Source organism: Mytilus galloprovincialis, chromosome 8, assembly GCF_965363235.1.
Source record: "Mytilus galloprovincialis chromosome 8, xbMytGall1.hap1.1, whole genome shotgun sequence".
Taxonomy (NCBI): domain Eukaryota; kingdom Metazoa; phylum Mollusca; class Bivalvia; order Mytilida; family Mytilidae; genus Mytilus; species Mytilus galloprovincialis.
This window is the reverse complement of record NC_134845.1, coordinates 51,669,422-51,684,269: the sequence shown is the minus strand read 5'-3', so window position 1 is coordinate 51,684,269 and position 14,848 is coordinate 51,669,422. Positions and strand designations below refer to the sequence as shown.

At 32.6% G+C, this 14,848-nt stretch overlaps 1 protein-coding gene across 1 annotated transcript in view; it reads right to left on the bottom strand.

Annotated features, from left to right (window-relative positions):
• LOC143042169 (putative ATP-dependent RNA helicase DDX41) overlaps positions 1–12,449 on the bottom strand; it is a 45,312-nt gene extending 32,863 nt beyond the window's left edge. The window contains exons 1-5 of the mRNA XM_076214439.1: positions 12,263–12,449; positions 8,484–8,564; positions 7,443–7,593; positions 6,689–6,763; positions 5,879–5,939 (exon numbers count right to left, since the gene is read on the bottom strand). Of these exons, the coding sequence (XP_076070554.1) occupies positions 5,879–5,939; positions 6,689–6,763; positions 7,443–7,593; positions 8,484–8,564; positions 12,263–12,283 (389 nt within the window). The 5' untranslated portion in view covers positions 12,284–12,449. The remainder of the gene's footprint in view (positions 1–5,878; positions 5,940–6,688; positions 6,764–7,442; positions 7,594–8,483; positions 8,565–12,262) is intronic.
• Between the last annotated feature and the right edge of the window lie 2,399 nt (positions 12,450–14,848).

The following is a 14,848-nucleotide window of genomic DNA, read 5'->3' as shown; positions in this document are numbered from 1 at the left end:
CATATGTAACAGAATGTTAGCAGATAATATATAAATAACAGAAGATGTGGGGTATATGTCCACTAATCATAAAAGATATCTAATATCAACATAGACATCTGTAACAGAATGTCAGCAGATACTATATAAATAACAGAAGATGTGGGGTATATGTCCACTAGTCATAAAAGATATCTAATATCAACATAGACATCTGTAACAGAATGTCAGCAGATACTATATAAATAACAGAAGATGTGGGGTATATGTCCACTAATCATAAAAGATATCTAATATCAACATAGACATATGTAACAGAATGTTAGCAGATAATATAAAAATAACAGAAGATGTGGGGTATATGTCCACTAATCATAAAAGATATCTAATATCAACATAGACATCTGTAACAGAATGTCAGCAGATAATATATAAATAACAGAAAATGTGGGGTATATGTCCACTAATCATAAAAGATATCTAATATCAACATAGACATCTGTAACAGAATGTCAGCAGATAATATATAAATAACAGAAGATGTGGGGTATATGTCCACTAGTCACAAAAGATATCTAATATCAACATAGACATATGCAACAGAATGTCAGCAGAAAATATATAAATAACAGAAGATGTGGGGTATATGTCCACTAATCATAAAAGATATCTAATATCAACATAGACATATGTAACAGAATGTTAGCAGATAATATATAAATAACAGAAGATGTGGGGTATATGTCCACTAATCATAAAAGATATCTAATATCAACATAGACATCTGTAACAGAATGTCAGCAGATAATATATAAATAACAGAAGATGTGGGGTATATGTCCACTAATCATAAAAGATATCTAATATCAACATAGACATATGTAACAGAATGTTAGCAGATAATATATAAATAACAGAAGATGTGGGGTATATGTCCACTAATCATAAAAGATATCTAATATCAACATAGACATCTGTAACAGAATGTCAGCAGATAATATATAAATAACAGAAGATGTGGGGTATATGTCCACTAGTCACAAAAGATATCTAATATCAACATAGTCATATGTAACAGAATGTCAGCAGATAATGTATAAATAACAGAAGATGTGGGGTATATGTCCACTAGTCACAAAAGATATCTAATATCAACATAGAAATATGTAACAGAATGTCAGCAGATAATATATAAATAACAGAAGATGTGGGGTATATGTCCACTAGTCACAAAAGATATATAATATCAACATAGACATCTGTAACAGAATGTCAGCAGATAATATATAACAGAAGATGTGGGGTATATGTCCACTAGTCACAAAAGATATCTAATATCAACATAGTCATATGTAACAGAATGTCAGCAGATAATATATAAATAACAGAAGATGTGGGGTATATGTCCACTAGTCACAAAAAATATCTAATATCAACATAGACATCTGTAACAGAATGTCAGCAGATAATATATAACAGAAGATGTGGGGTATATGTCCACTAGTCACAAAAGATATCTAATATCAACATAGACATCTGTAACAGAATGTCAGCAGATAATATATAACAGAAGATGTGGGGTATATGTCCACTAATCATAAAAGATATCTAATATCAACATAGACATATGTAACAGAATGTCAGCAGATAATATATAAATAACAGAAGATGTGGGGTATATGTCCACTAGTCACAATAGATATCTAATATCAACATAGACATCTGTAACAGAATGTCAGCAGATAATATATAAATAACAGAAGATGTGGGGTATATGTCCACTAGTCACAAAAGATATCTAATATCAACATAGACATCTGTAACAGAATGTCAGCAGATAATATATAACAGAAGATGTGGGGTATATGTCCACTAATCATAAAAGATATCTAATATCAACATAGACATATGTAACAGAATGTCAGCAGATAATATATAAATAACAGAAGATGTGGGGTATATGTCCACTAGTCATAAAAGATATCTAATATCAACATAGACATATGCAACAGAATGTCAGCAGATAATATATAAATAACAGAAGATGTGGGGTATATGTCCACTAGTCATAAAAGATATCTAATATCAACATAGACATCTGTAACAGAATGTCAGCAGATAATATATAACTGAAGATGTGGGGTATATGTCCACTAGTCACAAAAGATATCTAATATCAACATAGACATCTGTAACAGAATGTCAGCAGATAATATATAAATAACAGAAGATGTGGGGTATATGTCCACTAGTCATAAAAGATATCTAATATCAACATAGACATCTGTAACAGAATGTCAGCAGATAATATATAAATAACAGAAGATGTGGGGTATATGTCCACTAGTCACAAAAGATATCTAATATCAACATAGACATCTGTAACTGAATGTCAGCAGATAATATATAAATAACAGAAGATGTGGGGTATATGTCCACTAGTCACAAAAGATATCTAATATCAACATAGACATATGCAACAGAATGTCAGCAGATACTATATAAATAACAGAAGATGTGGGGTATATGTCCACTAGTCACAAAAGATATCTAATATCAACATAGACATCTGTAACAGAATGTCAGCAGATAATATATAAATAACAGAAGATGTGGGGTATATGTCCACTAGTCATAAAAGATATCTAATATCAACAAAGACATATGTAACAGAATGTCAGCAGATAATATATAAATAACAGAAGATGTGGGGTATATGTCCACTAGTCACAAAAGATATCTAATATCAACAAAGACATATGTAACAGAATGTCAGCAGATAATATATAAATAACAGAAGATGTGGGGAATATGTCCACTAGTCACAAAAGATATCTAATATCAACATAGACATCTGTAACAGAATGTTAGCAGATAATATATAAATAACAGAAGATTTGGGGTATATGTCCACTAGTCACAAAAGATATCTAATATCAACATAGACATATGTAACAGAATGTCAGCAGATAATATGTAAATAACAGAAGATGTGGGGTATATGTCCACTAGTCACAAAAGATATCTAATATCAACATAGTCATATGCAACAGAATGTTAGCAGATACTATATAAATAACAGAAGATGTGGGGTATATGTCCACTAGTCATAAAATATATCTAATATCAACATAGACATCTGTAACAGAATGTCAGCAGATAATATATAAATAACAGAAGATGTGGGGTATATGTCCACTAGTCACAAAAGATATCTAATATCAACATAGACATATGCAACAGAATGTCAGCAGATAATATATAAATAACAGAAGATGTGGGGTATATGTCCACTAGTCATAAAAGATATCTAATATCAACATAGACATCTGTAACAGAATGTCAGCAGATAATATATAAATAACAGAAGATGTGCGGTATATGTCCACTAGTCACAAAAGATATCTGATATCAACATAGTCATATGCAACAGAATGTTAGCAGATAATATATAAATAACAGAAGATGTGGGGTATATGTCCACTAGTCACAAAAGATATCTAATATCAACATAGACATATGCAACAGAATGTCAGCAGATAATATATAAATAACAGAAGATGTGGGGTATATGTCCACTAGTCATAAAAGATATCTAATATCAACATAGACATCTGTAACAGAATGTCAGCAGATAATATATAAATAACAGAAGATGTGGGGTATATGTCCACTAGTCACAAAAGATATCTAATATCAACATAGTCATATGCAACAGAATGTTAGCAGATAATATATAAATAACAGAAGATGTGGGGTATATGTCCACTAGTCACAAAAGATATCTAATATCAACAAAGACATATGTAACAGAATGTCAGCAGATAATATATAAATAACAGAAGATGTGGGGTATATGTCCACTAGTCATAAAAGATATCTAATATCAACATAGACATCTGTAACAGAATGTTAGCAGATAATATATAAATAACAGAAGATGTGGGGTATATGTCCACTAGTCACAAAAGATATCTAATATCAACATAGACATCTGTAACAGAATGTCAGCAGATAATATATAAATAACAGAAGATGTGGGGTATATGTCCACTAGTCACAAAAGATATCTAATATCAACATAGACATATGCAACAGAATGTCAGCAGATAATATATAAATAACAGAAGATGTGGGGTATATGTCCACTAGTCACAAAAGATATCTAATATCAACATAGTCATATGCAACAGAATGTTAGCAGATAATATATAAATAACAGAAGATGTGGGGTATATGTCCACTAGTCACAAAAGATATCTAATATCAACATAGACATCTGTAACAGAATGTCAGCAGATAATATATAAATAACAGAAGATGTGGGGTATATGTCCACTAATCATAAAAGATATCTAATATCAACATAGACATCTGTAACAGAATGTCAGCAGATAATATATAAATAACAGAAGATGTGGGGTATATGTCCACTAGTCACAAAAGATATATAATATCAACATAGACATATGCAACAGAATGTCAGCAGATAATATATAAATAACAGAAGATGTGGGGTATATGTCCACTAGTCATAAAAGATATCTAATATCAACATAGACATCTGTAACAGAATGTCAGCAGATAATATATAAATAACAGAAGATGTGGGGTATATGTCCACTAGTCACAAAAGATATCTAATATCAACATAGACATCTGTAACAGAATGTCAGCAGATAATATATAAATAACAGAAGATGTGGGGTATATGTCCACTAGTCACAAAAGATATCTAATATCAACATAGTCATATGCAACAGAATGTTAGCAGATAATATATAAAAGGAAGTAGATGACATTGGAACCAGAATGTGACTAATATTCCTGATAAGTTATATAGTTATACACCCTTTCATTGTAAAGAGGCTGGTTAATAATATTTTATATTTAATCAAAATATTCCTTTTCATTTTTCTTTGCCCAATAACATAGAAATTCAATCTAGAGCTTTATATTATTCTTTCAACAGCTTTTTATAATTCTCGAGTATAACACCAAAGTTCTACAATTGTATTTAGATGGTACTTCTGATAATGCCAATGTATACAATTGAAAAATTCACTATAGTATTGTGTGCTTTCAAGAGTTGATAAATTGGTTTTAATGTCTATCTGTTATGTTTGAATAAGCACAGTAAGCTGTGATCCAGACTCACTGCTTGGCAGATCACATATGTCAATGTTTACGTTAATAGATGTAACAATAATGCATCAAAATATTAAACAAACTTCTGACATATACTCAGCTTGACATGAATTTATCTAAAAATACTGTAAAAATCTACACAAAATACCATGCCAGTTAAAAAATTCTGTCAAAATCTATTTAAATTACTTTGTGTTGTTGGGAGCAAAATTGAAAAAAACAGAAGCATAGTTAATCTATGGTGAAATCACGAGAAAGAGTTATTCTAATTTCAATGAGTAATAATTTTTAAATTTCTCCTAAAATAATTAAATTATTGCAATCATGGCCAGTTGCAAGGAAACTAAGGTTAGTATACTGTAAGTTGTATTGTTCGTTACTGACCCCCTACGGATCCATAGAGGGTTAGTAAAATCCATAGGGGGTGAGGCCGATGGCCGAATCTCCTATGGATTTTATTCACCCTCTATGGTCCGTAGGGGGTCAGTAGTGAACCGTATAACAAATTTATTGCACGCAGAACTTTTTCTGCTGTGTTTTGTAGAAATATAAACAATGAAACACAACAACATTAATAGATGAAGTCCCCATTAACAGCAGACGTGACGTCATGAACCCCCTATGAAGTTTACTAACCCCACACGGATTAATAGGGGGTCGACACGTGACGGCGTTAAAACAATCACAACGTGATAATTTACCAGCAGTGCGATAAAAGTGTTTTGATGATAAAATCAAAGTTTATAGTTACCCTGTCTTTATTGGGTCTTCATACTGAATGCCCTTTGCTAACTCAGCCACACCCATCAAAGCTGTAAATAGACAAACAATTAATTTTAAGTAAGATATTAATTTTAAAAATGTGTTAGTTTTGTCTTAACCCATATATTTTTGTAAATATAAGATATATATCAGCACCGTTAGGCAATACATTATATATGTCAGTTTCCTGCCCCAAACTGACCCATGTGTTTGATTAACGACCCTTAATTATTTTATTGCCTTTCCCCAAAACATATTTAAGAAATAAGTGTTTTCTGTCATGGAATACAAATCCTTTTTGTGAGAAGTTTAACCAAAATCAAGTGAACAAGTTGCCATTACACTAGAAAGAGCACACCATGTGTTGCACATGCAAAGTTATTGATTGTGTAATGTAAATCCAGAACCGACTTTGAGAAAATATGTGGTTTTTTCCAGATTATACTAAGGCAATAAGATTTTGTTTTTCAATCCAACATACAAAGCCTTTGTAGCCGGACATTGCATGTAATACAATTCTTTGGGCCTCAATTTGAAAAAAAAATAACAAAATAACATTACTACATATAAAAAGTTTATGCTATAAAATAAGTACATGTACTTTATTTTGAGTAAGTTATTCTTCTATTAAACTACTTGGTCTAGACTACTTCTTTTGTCCAAATAAAATTCCTCAAGTTAAGAAAACTGTTTACCAACATAAATGGAAAAAACATGGCTAAACCCCCCATCCTATATAGAAATCAGGTTCTCTTTTAATTTGTTAACATTTTCTCTTGTATTTAAGTATTATAAACACCTTTGTTCTCTGCAACACTTTCTAAAATCTTCTGTTCTTCTTTCAGCATCTTTTCTCTAGCTGTTTCTTTTCTAACTGTAATTTAAACAGAATCAGTAAGTGAAAACAGTTAAATAAACCACCAAGATTTAATAAATGGGGAATGTGTCCATGGGACACAGATGATGCCCCCGCTTGCATATCATATAAAGTTATAAAGGGACACTACTGTAGAACGGTAAAAGTGACATCACCCATATTTGTACTTGATCTGAGTTTTGTGGTAGTAAGTATTGTGTATAAGTTTCATAACATTTGGTTGAGGCAAACTAAAGTTAGCTCTAGCACTAAAAAATAGAAAAAAATGGTACACTGTAAAATCTGTTGAATGAAAATTTCAAACATATACATGTATGGTACAGTCTGGTATCTTCCTTGTAGTTAATAGGGAGCGAACGTTTGATTAAATTTCAAATTGGGATCACAATCATTTCAGTAATCTTTGATCCAAGCAAGGTTTGAAATTGTAGGTTTAAAAATTAATTTGTGTTTTCTGTCAAATTATGAATAATGGCATTTTTGTAGACTTTTAGATTATCTGCCATAACTTTAAAAATTCATAAATTTGTAGATCCATCTAAATACCATGCAGGTAAAGTTTCGAATTTAGATTGTTAGGACTTTTAACATATATGTTTTTTTTTACCCTTTGGACATTTTTCTAGGCTATGGAAACAAATAGAATCTAAGAATCAAATGGAGACAAATGTCTAACCTTGTGCCTTTTTCTTGAGTTCACTGTGTTGATCCAGTAAGCTGACATGTGCTTTAGGTCCTGTGTCTTCCTCTTCAGGGGCATCACTACTTTCTGATTTCTCTTCTTCCTTTGGTTTAACTTTTCCCAGTCTTTTCTCAGCCTCCTGAATCTGTAATATTTGTAAACTACATTTAAAAATTTTACCTGAAAAACTTATGTTGTTGATCAATCTATTACTATATTATCTGTAAAAATATATATGTCTGTTTCATAAAAGGATGAACAAGCATGACCTATTGACATATACATTTCTAAATTCTACCCATTGATATAATTATACCTCCATAAATTTGCACCCAATTAATTTGACATTCCAAAAATGTTATCCATACAAGCAGCACATCTGTGTATACAGTTAGAGTTTTTTTGAAAGCAGATAGAGCTTTGATACTTAAACAAGTGATTTTCATGTCATTATCCCAGATTCAATACAAGGTCATCACTTGACATGACCTGGTCATCCTATGAACACAGACGTTTGTTCTGATAATTTTCATGATATTAATTAGTACCATAATTAGTCACTGGATCATGAGTATTGTATATTTAAAATTAAATCTTAGTCATGTGATTAATTTGTGCTACTGTGGATTCAGTTATTTTTGTACCGGCATGTGGTTACCAATTTTCGTGGATGAAGGAAAACTTGCATATTCGAGGATATTTTATTTTGTGACTTTGCTGAAGTCTGCATACAAAACTTATAGAAAATGTGTCATTTGTTGAACTTTTAATTTCATGGTTCACCTGTACCAACGAAATCCATGAAGAATTGGTATCCAATGAATAATAATGAATCCACAATACTTAAAAAGGTGAATATTAAAGAAAGACAACTCTAACTTCAAACATTTGTGGACACAATGTTCCTTAAATCAATGATTTAAAAATAACTCATTTGAGTAAGACCCCTGACTTGTATACAAACGTACCTTTAACATGTTAATAAATATATATACAGACAGAGACCCCCTTGTTAGGTTTACATAACTTATGTACCTGCATCTTCTTTCTTTGTTTGATAGGAATATAAGGTACATATTCTTCATCTGATGATGACTCATCTTTTTCTCCTGATCTCTGCAATAATAAATTATAATAATATATATTTGAAAGTATTTTATAAAAACTCATCAAATCCAGTTAGTTGTGATTAAACCTCAATGATTTAAGATGACTAATCTAATTTTTCGCAAAAAAAATCTACTGTTAATTATAAATTATACTGAGGCCAACATTAAAAATATCTTTGTTTCCCCTCCCCAACTGAGGTTATCAGGGTATGAGTAGGTAGGTAGGCAAATTATTTTATTATATCTCTTGATATAATTTTTCTGTATTGAAATTTAACAAATAAGATAAGCCAAGAAAAGTGGGGAATTCCCTCTATTCAGTGTACACCCCAGTTTTCTGATGTTGAAAACAATATACAGGGACCTCCTTTTTCCTATTCATTTTATGGTATGAAGTCTACAAAAGCACACATCCTTCATGTGATAACAATGTGTAATGAAAGCAAGTGTTTAATTAGTTAAAAATCAAGCTTATTTCAAGTCTAATTTGATGCATAACTCACAACAAAACAATTTCTGTGTTCACCAATTCATACCTTGATCATCAATTATGACATGTATGAGATGACAAAAAGATATGTTAATGAAATAGAATTTAATGAATAAAAAGTTTCAATAGAATTGAACATAATTCAGTTATGTTCAGTTGCACCTGGATCATGCAGCTTGGTCAATTAATTCCTAAACAAAAGATTTGTATGTTTTTTCAAGTTCTAGAAAAAACAAGGCTTCACTTATAAGTTTTGTTGTTCCTAGAATACTTTAAGTATTTACAAATTCAACTGATGCAGTTATAATGTAAAACGTGCCCGTTTGAAAACTTCATGCCATAAACTGAAAAATAAAAACACATTTAAACTGGTCTTGGTTACACGAGAGGTTAAATCAGGGAATTTACATATCCAACATTTTCTGACTTGTGCCCTACCGGTTCGAAGTCGAAGACCAAGTAGATTGATTTCAAAGCACGATTCAGACCATTTTTACTCAAAGATTTTAACCTTTAAACAGGAGCAGAGGTAAAAGACAAAGCCAATCAAAGTGCACTCTGTGGGTTGAAAGATGTTTCAGATTATTTTTTTTCAATTACATGTATCACCCTTGCACACAACACAAATCGTGTAGCAAGGCAGTTTGTTTTCCTTGAAGTTGATTCCGAATCATATAGACCCTTCAATGCAAAAATGCCTTGATTTAAAACGCTTGTTGATTACAGCATCAGAAAGGTATGACAAAAAACCAACGCACGTTTACTACACCATCTGAAAGATATCACCAAAAACTAACATAGCCATTATTCTATGAAGTGTTGAGTAACCAAACCCAAGACTACAGTTCTCCAGACAATGGAGGAAAGATACACAACAACAACAACAATATAGCAACAACAAAAAAATTTGGACAAAAATGGCCAATAAAATTTTTCAAGTCACAGCGATTCTACCGGGTCGGTGGTGGGAGGGGAAACAAATATTTTTTTCTTTTTGGCCTGAAATGTTCAACTTAAAGACTTTTAAAAAAGTATTTGACATAATTTGTTCTCTCATTTTTTGGTGAAATGGCTCCAGCAGTGTTCTCCAGAGGATTTATAAATTTAAGGAGCAAAATTCAAGGGCGCATAACTCTTTTTTTAGAGTGAATATTTGTGATCTGAAGCAGTAAGTCATAAATCATGACATGCAATATGAATTATAATGCTTTGTGTTATGTGTTTAATAATGCAGAGTATTAATGAATTACAAGAATATATGACAAACTAGTCAAAACATTTACTAAATGTTATGATGGTATGATAATAAACCCCTAACGGGAAGGATTGTGCCTGCTGTTCATATGATGAAATCATAATCTTTCAGTCAGTTTAATTGAAGTCTGGAGCTGGCATGTCAAATAACTGCTAGTAGTCTGTTGTTATTTATGTATTATTGTCATTTTGTTTATTTTCTTTGGTTACATCTTCTGACATCAGACTCGGACTTCTCTTGAACTGAATTTTAATGTGCGTATTGTTATGCGTTTACTTTTCTACATTGGCTAGGGGTATAGGAGGAGGGTTGAGATCTCACAAACATGTTTAACCCCGCCGCATTTTTGCGCCTGTCCCAAGTCAGGAGCCTCTGGCCTTTGTTAGTCTTGTATTATTTTAATTTTAGTTTCTTGTGTACAATTTGGAAATTAGTATGGCGTTCATTATCACTGAACTAGTATATATTTGTTTAGGGGCCAGTTGAGGGACGCCTCCAGGTGCGGGAATTTCTCACTACATTGAAGACCTGTTGGTGACCTTCTGCTGTTTTTTTTTTCTATGGTCGGGTTGTTGTCTCAGGGTTTCCGCTGGCGGTCGCCATTTTCGCAATTTGCGAAAAAATAATAATTGTGGCGATTAAAATTCGTCATTGGCGAAAGAATTTGGCGAAAGAAATATATATAACGATTTATTTTCAGCCATCTTGTTTATTTACTTTTTTCGGGTTTCTCGGACTTCACCCGATCAGACAATACTCGGAATTCACCTTGAACTCGTTAAGATTTTGACAGAAAATCAATAATCAGCTGATTGCATTTATAGCTATCGACATCAAAGGACTAATTAATAAAGGTGTTGATTGTATTATATAACAAATTGATATGGTATGGTTAAATGGCGTCCGTTAGATGTCACAAACGGGATTTTGCCACTTTGCGACGCACGTGTTGAAGCAAAATGTTGACGCTTCCTCTCGATCCTTCTTTTAATGATAGTCAAGAAAAGAAAACTGTTGTTATGACGAAAAATCTTCAAAAGCAAGAAGGTCTCTGATTTAAAACTTTATCATTTAACTTTGATATAGATAATTGATTTGAGTGGGTACTTTAAAGTCGTTTCAGTAACATCCGTGTTTCAATGTTTCAAGCATTACGATGGTCTAGAAAAGAAAACTGTCGTTATGGAAGAAATCTATTCAAAAGGTTAGGTTGGCATGACAGTAACACTTCAATGTAATGACTACATCTTACACGAGGGATAAATTTCAAGTGGTAAAATGTTTTGTTTTGTTGTAAAAACCACTTCTTGTTTTGGAGGGGGGATGGAAAATTTTAAAAGAAAAATATATTTGTGTTACTTGGCGAAAAAAATAATAAAGTGGCGAAAAATATATTTTTTTGGCGAAAGAGGTGGCGAAAAAAATAATTGACCCAGGGGAAACCCTGTGTCTCTTTGGCACATTCCCCATTTCCATTCTCAATTTTATATATGAAATAAATTGATTTTAAACACAAAAGTTATTTATATTCAGTCAATTAAAGAAGTCAAAATATAAATATTCATCTCTACTCAGGTAAAACTTATAATCTGTTATTGTGTAACACTGACCGACCCATCAACCGTGATCAGTAACTTGACAATTTTAACCAACATTTATAATGAAAATGTGAAAATTAACACGCTGCTGGACAAGTATCAAGGGACAGCGGCCAATCAAGACGCTGATCTACAAAATCTTATGAAGGCGCTGTGGTACGTCATATCGGCCAGGGGAAAACACTGCGGCTAGCTGTCATACAACATGTAGATATCTATCGAAATTGAATAGTGATATTTCAGAGTGAGATAAGTAATTGATAGATTGTTGATGTTTTTGAAATATGTTAAGTTTAACACATTAAGTTTAAGCCCTAGCTGTTCAACTGTTGCATTGGTTGAAATTCGACAAAATTAAATACCTTTCTGGATTTACTTGACATTGTGACTGACTGGAATTGAGATATATATCACATGTGTTTTTTTGTACAATTATGTTAAAATGCCATCGTCTTGGCCCTGTCGGTAGTTGATATTTACTAAATTTACATGATTTTACGTTTTACAAAACGTGAAAAATCGTTCCGGAAGTTTTTGATGCTACAATAAAATATTAACCTATATCGGTTAGGCTAATTCCGGATTTTAAAAAAAAATATTATTTTTAACAAGACAGTTGCGGCATGGATTTAAATTTGAATCAAACTAATTAGTATTTCCGGGTTTATAGCTTGTTGTTCACCACTTAAGACTCATGATAATAAGACCGCCGATACAGACCAACAAAAAGCTGAGGCATTGAACACTCAGTTTACAAGTGTATATACAGAGACAAAATATGAATCCGTTCCATACCAAACTCCTCCTGTAGACAAAATGATAAACATCATAGTAACAACAAAGGGTGTAGAAAAAATACTAAAAAATATTAATGCATCAAAAGCGATGGGCCCTGATGGTATACATCCAAGAGTACTTAAAGAACTGGCACCTAACATATCAGAGGTAATGGCTCACTTTTTCCAGCAATCCATCAACAGAGGAACCATCCCAGACGAATGGAAAAATGCTAATATATGCCCACTATTCAAAAAGAACGACAGAACCATCCCAAGCAATTACAGACCAGTTTCCCTAACATGTATCACTTGTAAATTACCAGAACACATCATTTGCTCAAACCTAATGCAGCACTTTGAAAAACACAACATCCTAAATAGCCGACAACATGCATTTAGAAGAAGACACAGCTGTGAAACCCAACTTATCAACGTTATACATGACTGGGCAACTGCCATTGATAAAAGGAAACAAACAGATATATTTATTTTGGATTTTGAAAAAGCTTTTGACACCGTACCGCACGAGCTCTTAAAAAGTAAACTTCACAAATATGGCGTGCCCAAAAACATCTTGAATTGGATTGACGCTTTTCTATAGATCTACAAGATCTCAGTGTGTGATAGTAAACGGAGTTAAATCGGAAACATCATCAGTCCTGTCAGGAGTTCCTCAAGGAACGGTTCTAGGTCCAATCCTATTTCTGGTCCATATCAACGACATAGCAGATAACGTAACATCAGAAATTAGGCTGTTTGCAGACGACTGTGTATGCTACAGAGAAATTAATACTGAAGATGACTGTGCTGAACTACAGAAGGATATTGATACCCTAGGTAACTGGGCGACAGATTGGGGAATGAGATTTCAACCAGTTAAATGCAACATGATGACATTGAGTCGCAAGAAGAAAACAACATCATTTAAATACACCTTGAAAAATACGGAACTCCAATTTCTAACATCAATAAAATATCTAGGAGTTAACATCACGAATGATCTACACTGGGGTAAGCACATAGAGGAGATATGCAATAAATCTTACAGGACATTAGGTTTACTAAAAAGAAATCTATCCGCATGTCCACTTGAAGTTAAACTCCAGGCCTATAAAGGACTGATACGACCTGTCCTAGAATATGCAAGCACTGCCTGGGACCCACATCAACTATATCTCCAAGACCAACTGGAAAATGTACAGAAAAGAGCGGCTAGGTTTATAACATCAAACTACACTGATTACGAAACAGGAAGTATGACAGCGATTTTAGACCAACTACAATTACCCTCACTGAAAGACCGTCGTACACAAAACAGATTAATTCTTTTCTGCAAGAATATACATGGTCAAGCAAACCTACCATCTGACCAACTGAAAAACCCATCCCGTACAACCAAGAACATGCACAGTCAACATTTCCTCCGACTTCAAACAAAAACAGACACGTTAAAATACAGTTTTATCCCAAATACCATTAAAGACTGGAACCTACTACCACCGGATATCTTCACCAAAATTCAAACAGCAGAAGAACCAGCTAAAACCTTTAGTGAAATTGTAAGGGGGGCCCAACTTAAGTAAATTACTTGACGCACGCGCGGTGTATTAATGTCCTTGGATGTATCACCGTAAAACTATCAAGATCAAGATCAAGATGAGCCAAGGCTCCGTGTTGAAGGCCGTACATTGACCTATAATGGTTTACTTTTTTAAATTGTTATTTGGATGGAGAGTTATCTCATTAGCACTCATACCACATCTTCTTTAGGGAAAACGGTACTATTTATTCTGCCATATTGATTATCAAGCCAAGCTTATTAATTCAAATTTCCCAAATGGTAGTTATTTTACCGAGTATTTTACTGTATAAAAAATATGAAAATTGCCATGGTGTCTGATATCAGTTGTGTATACATACTGACAGGGACTTTCTATACTATACTAGTTATCTATGATAATATAGAAAGTCCCTGGTACTGACAAGTTATCAATTTCTCACTACAAATTATCTTATATATGTGTACAAAAAAAGATGTTCAAAAAGTGCTTGTTTAAATTGTACAAAATTTTACTACAGTTGATTACTGCATCTGAGACTACTATAACATCTGTTATATGTCATTGATTATTGAAGGCCGTACGGTGACCTTTAGTTGTAAATTTCTGT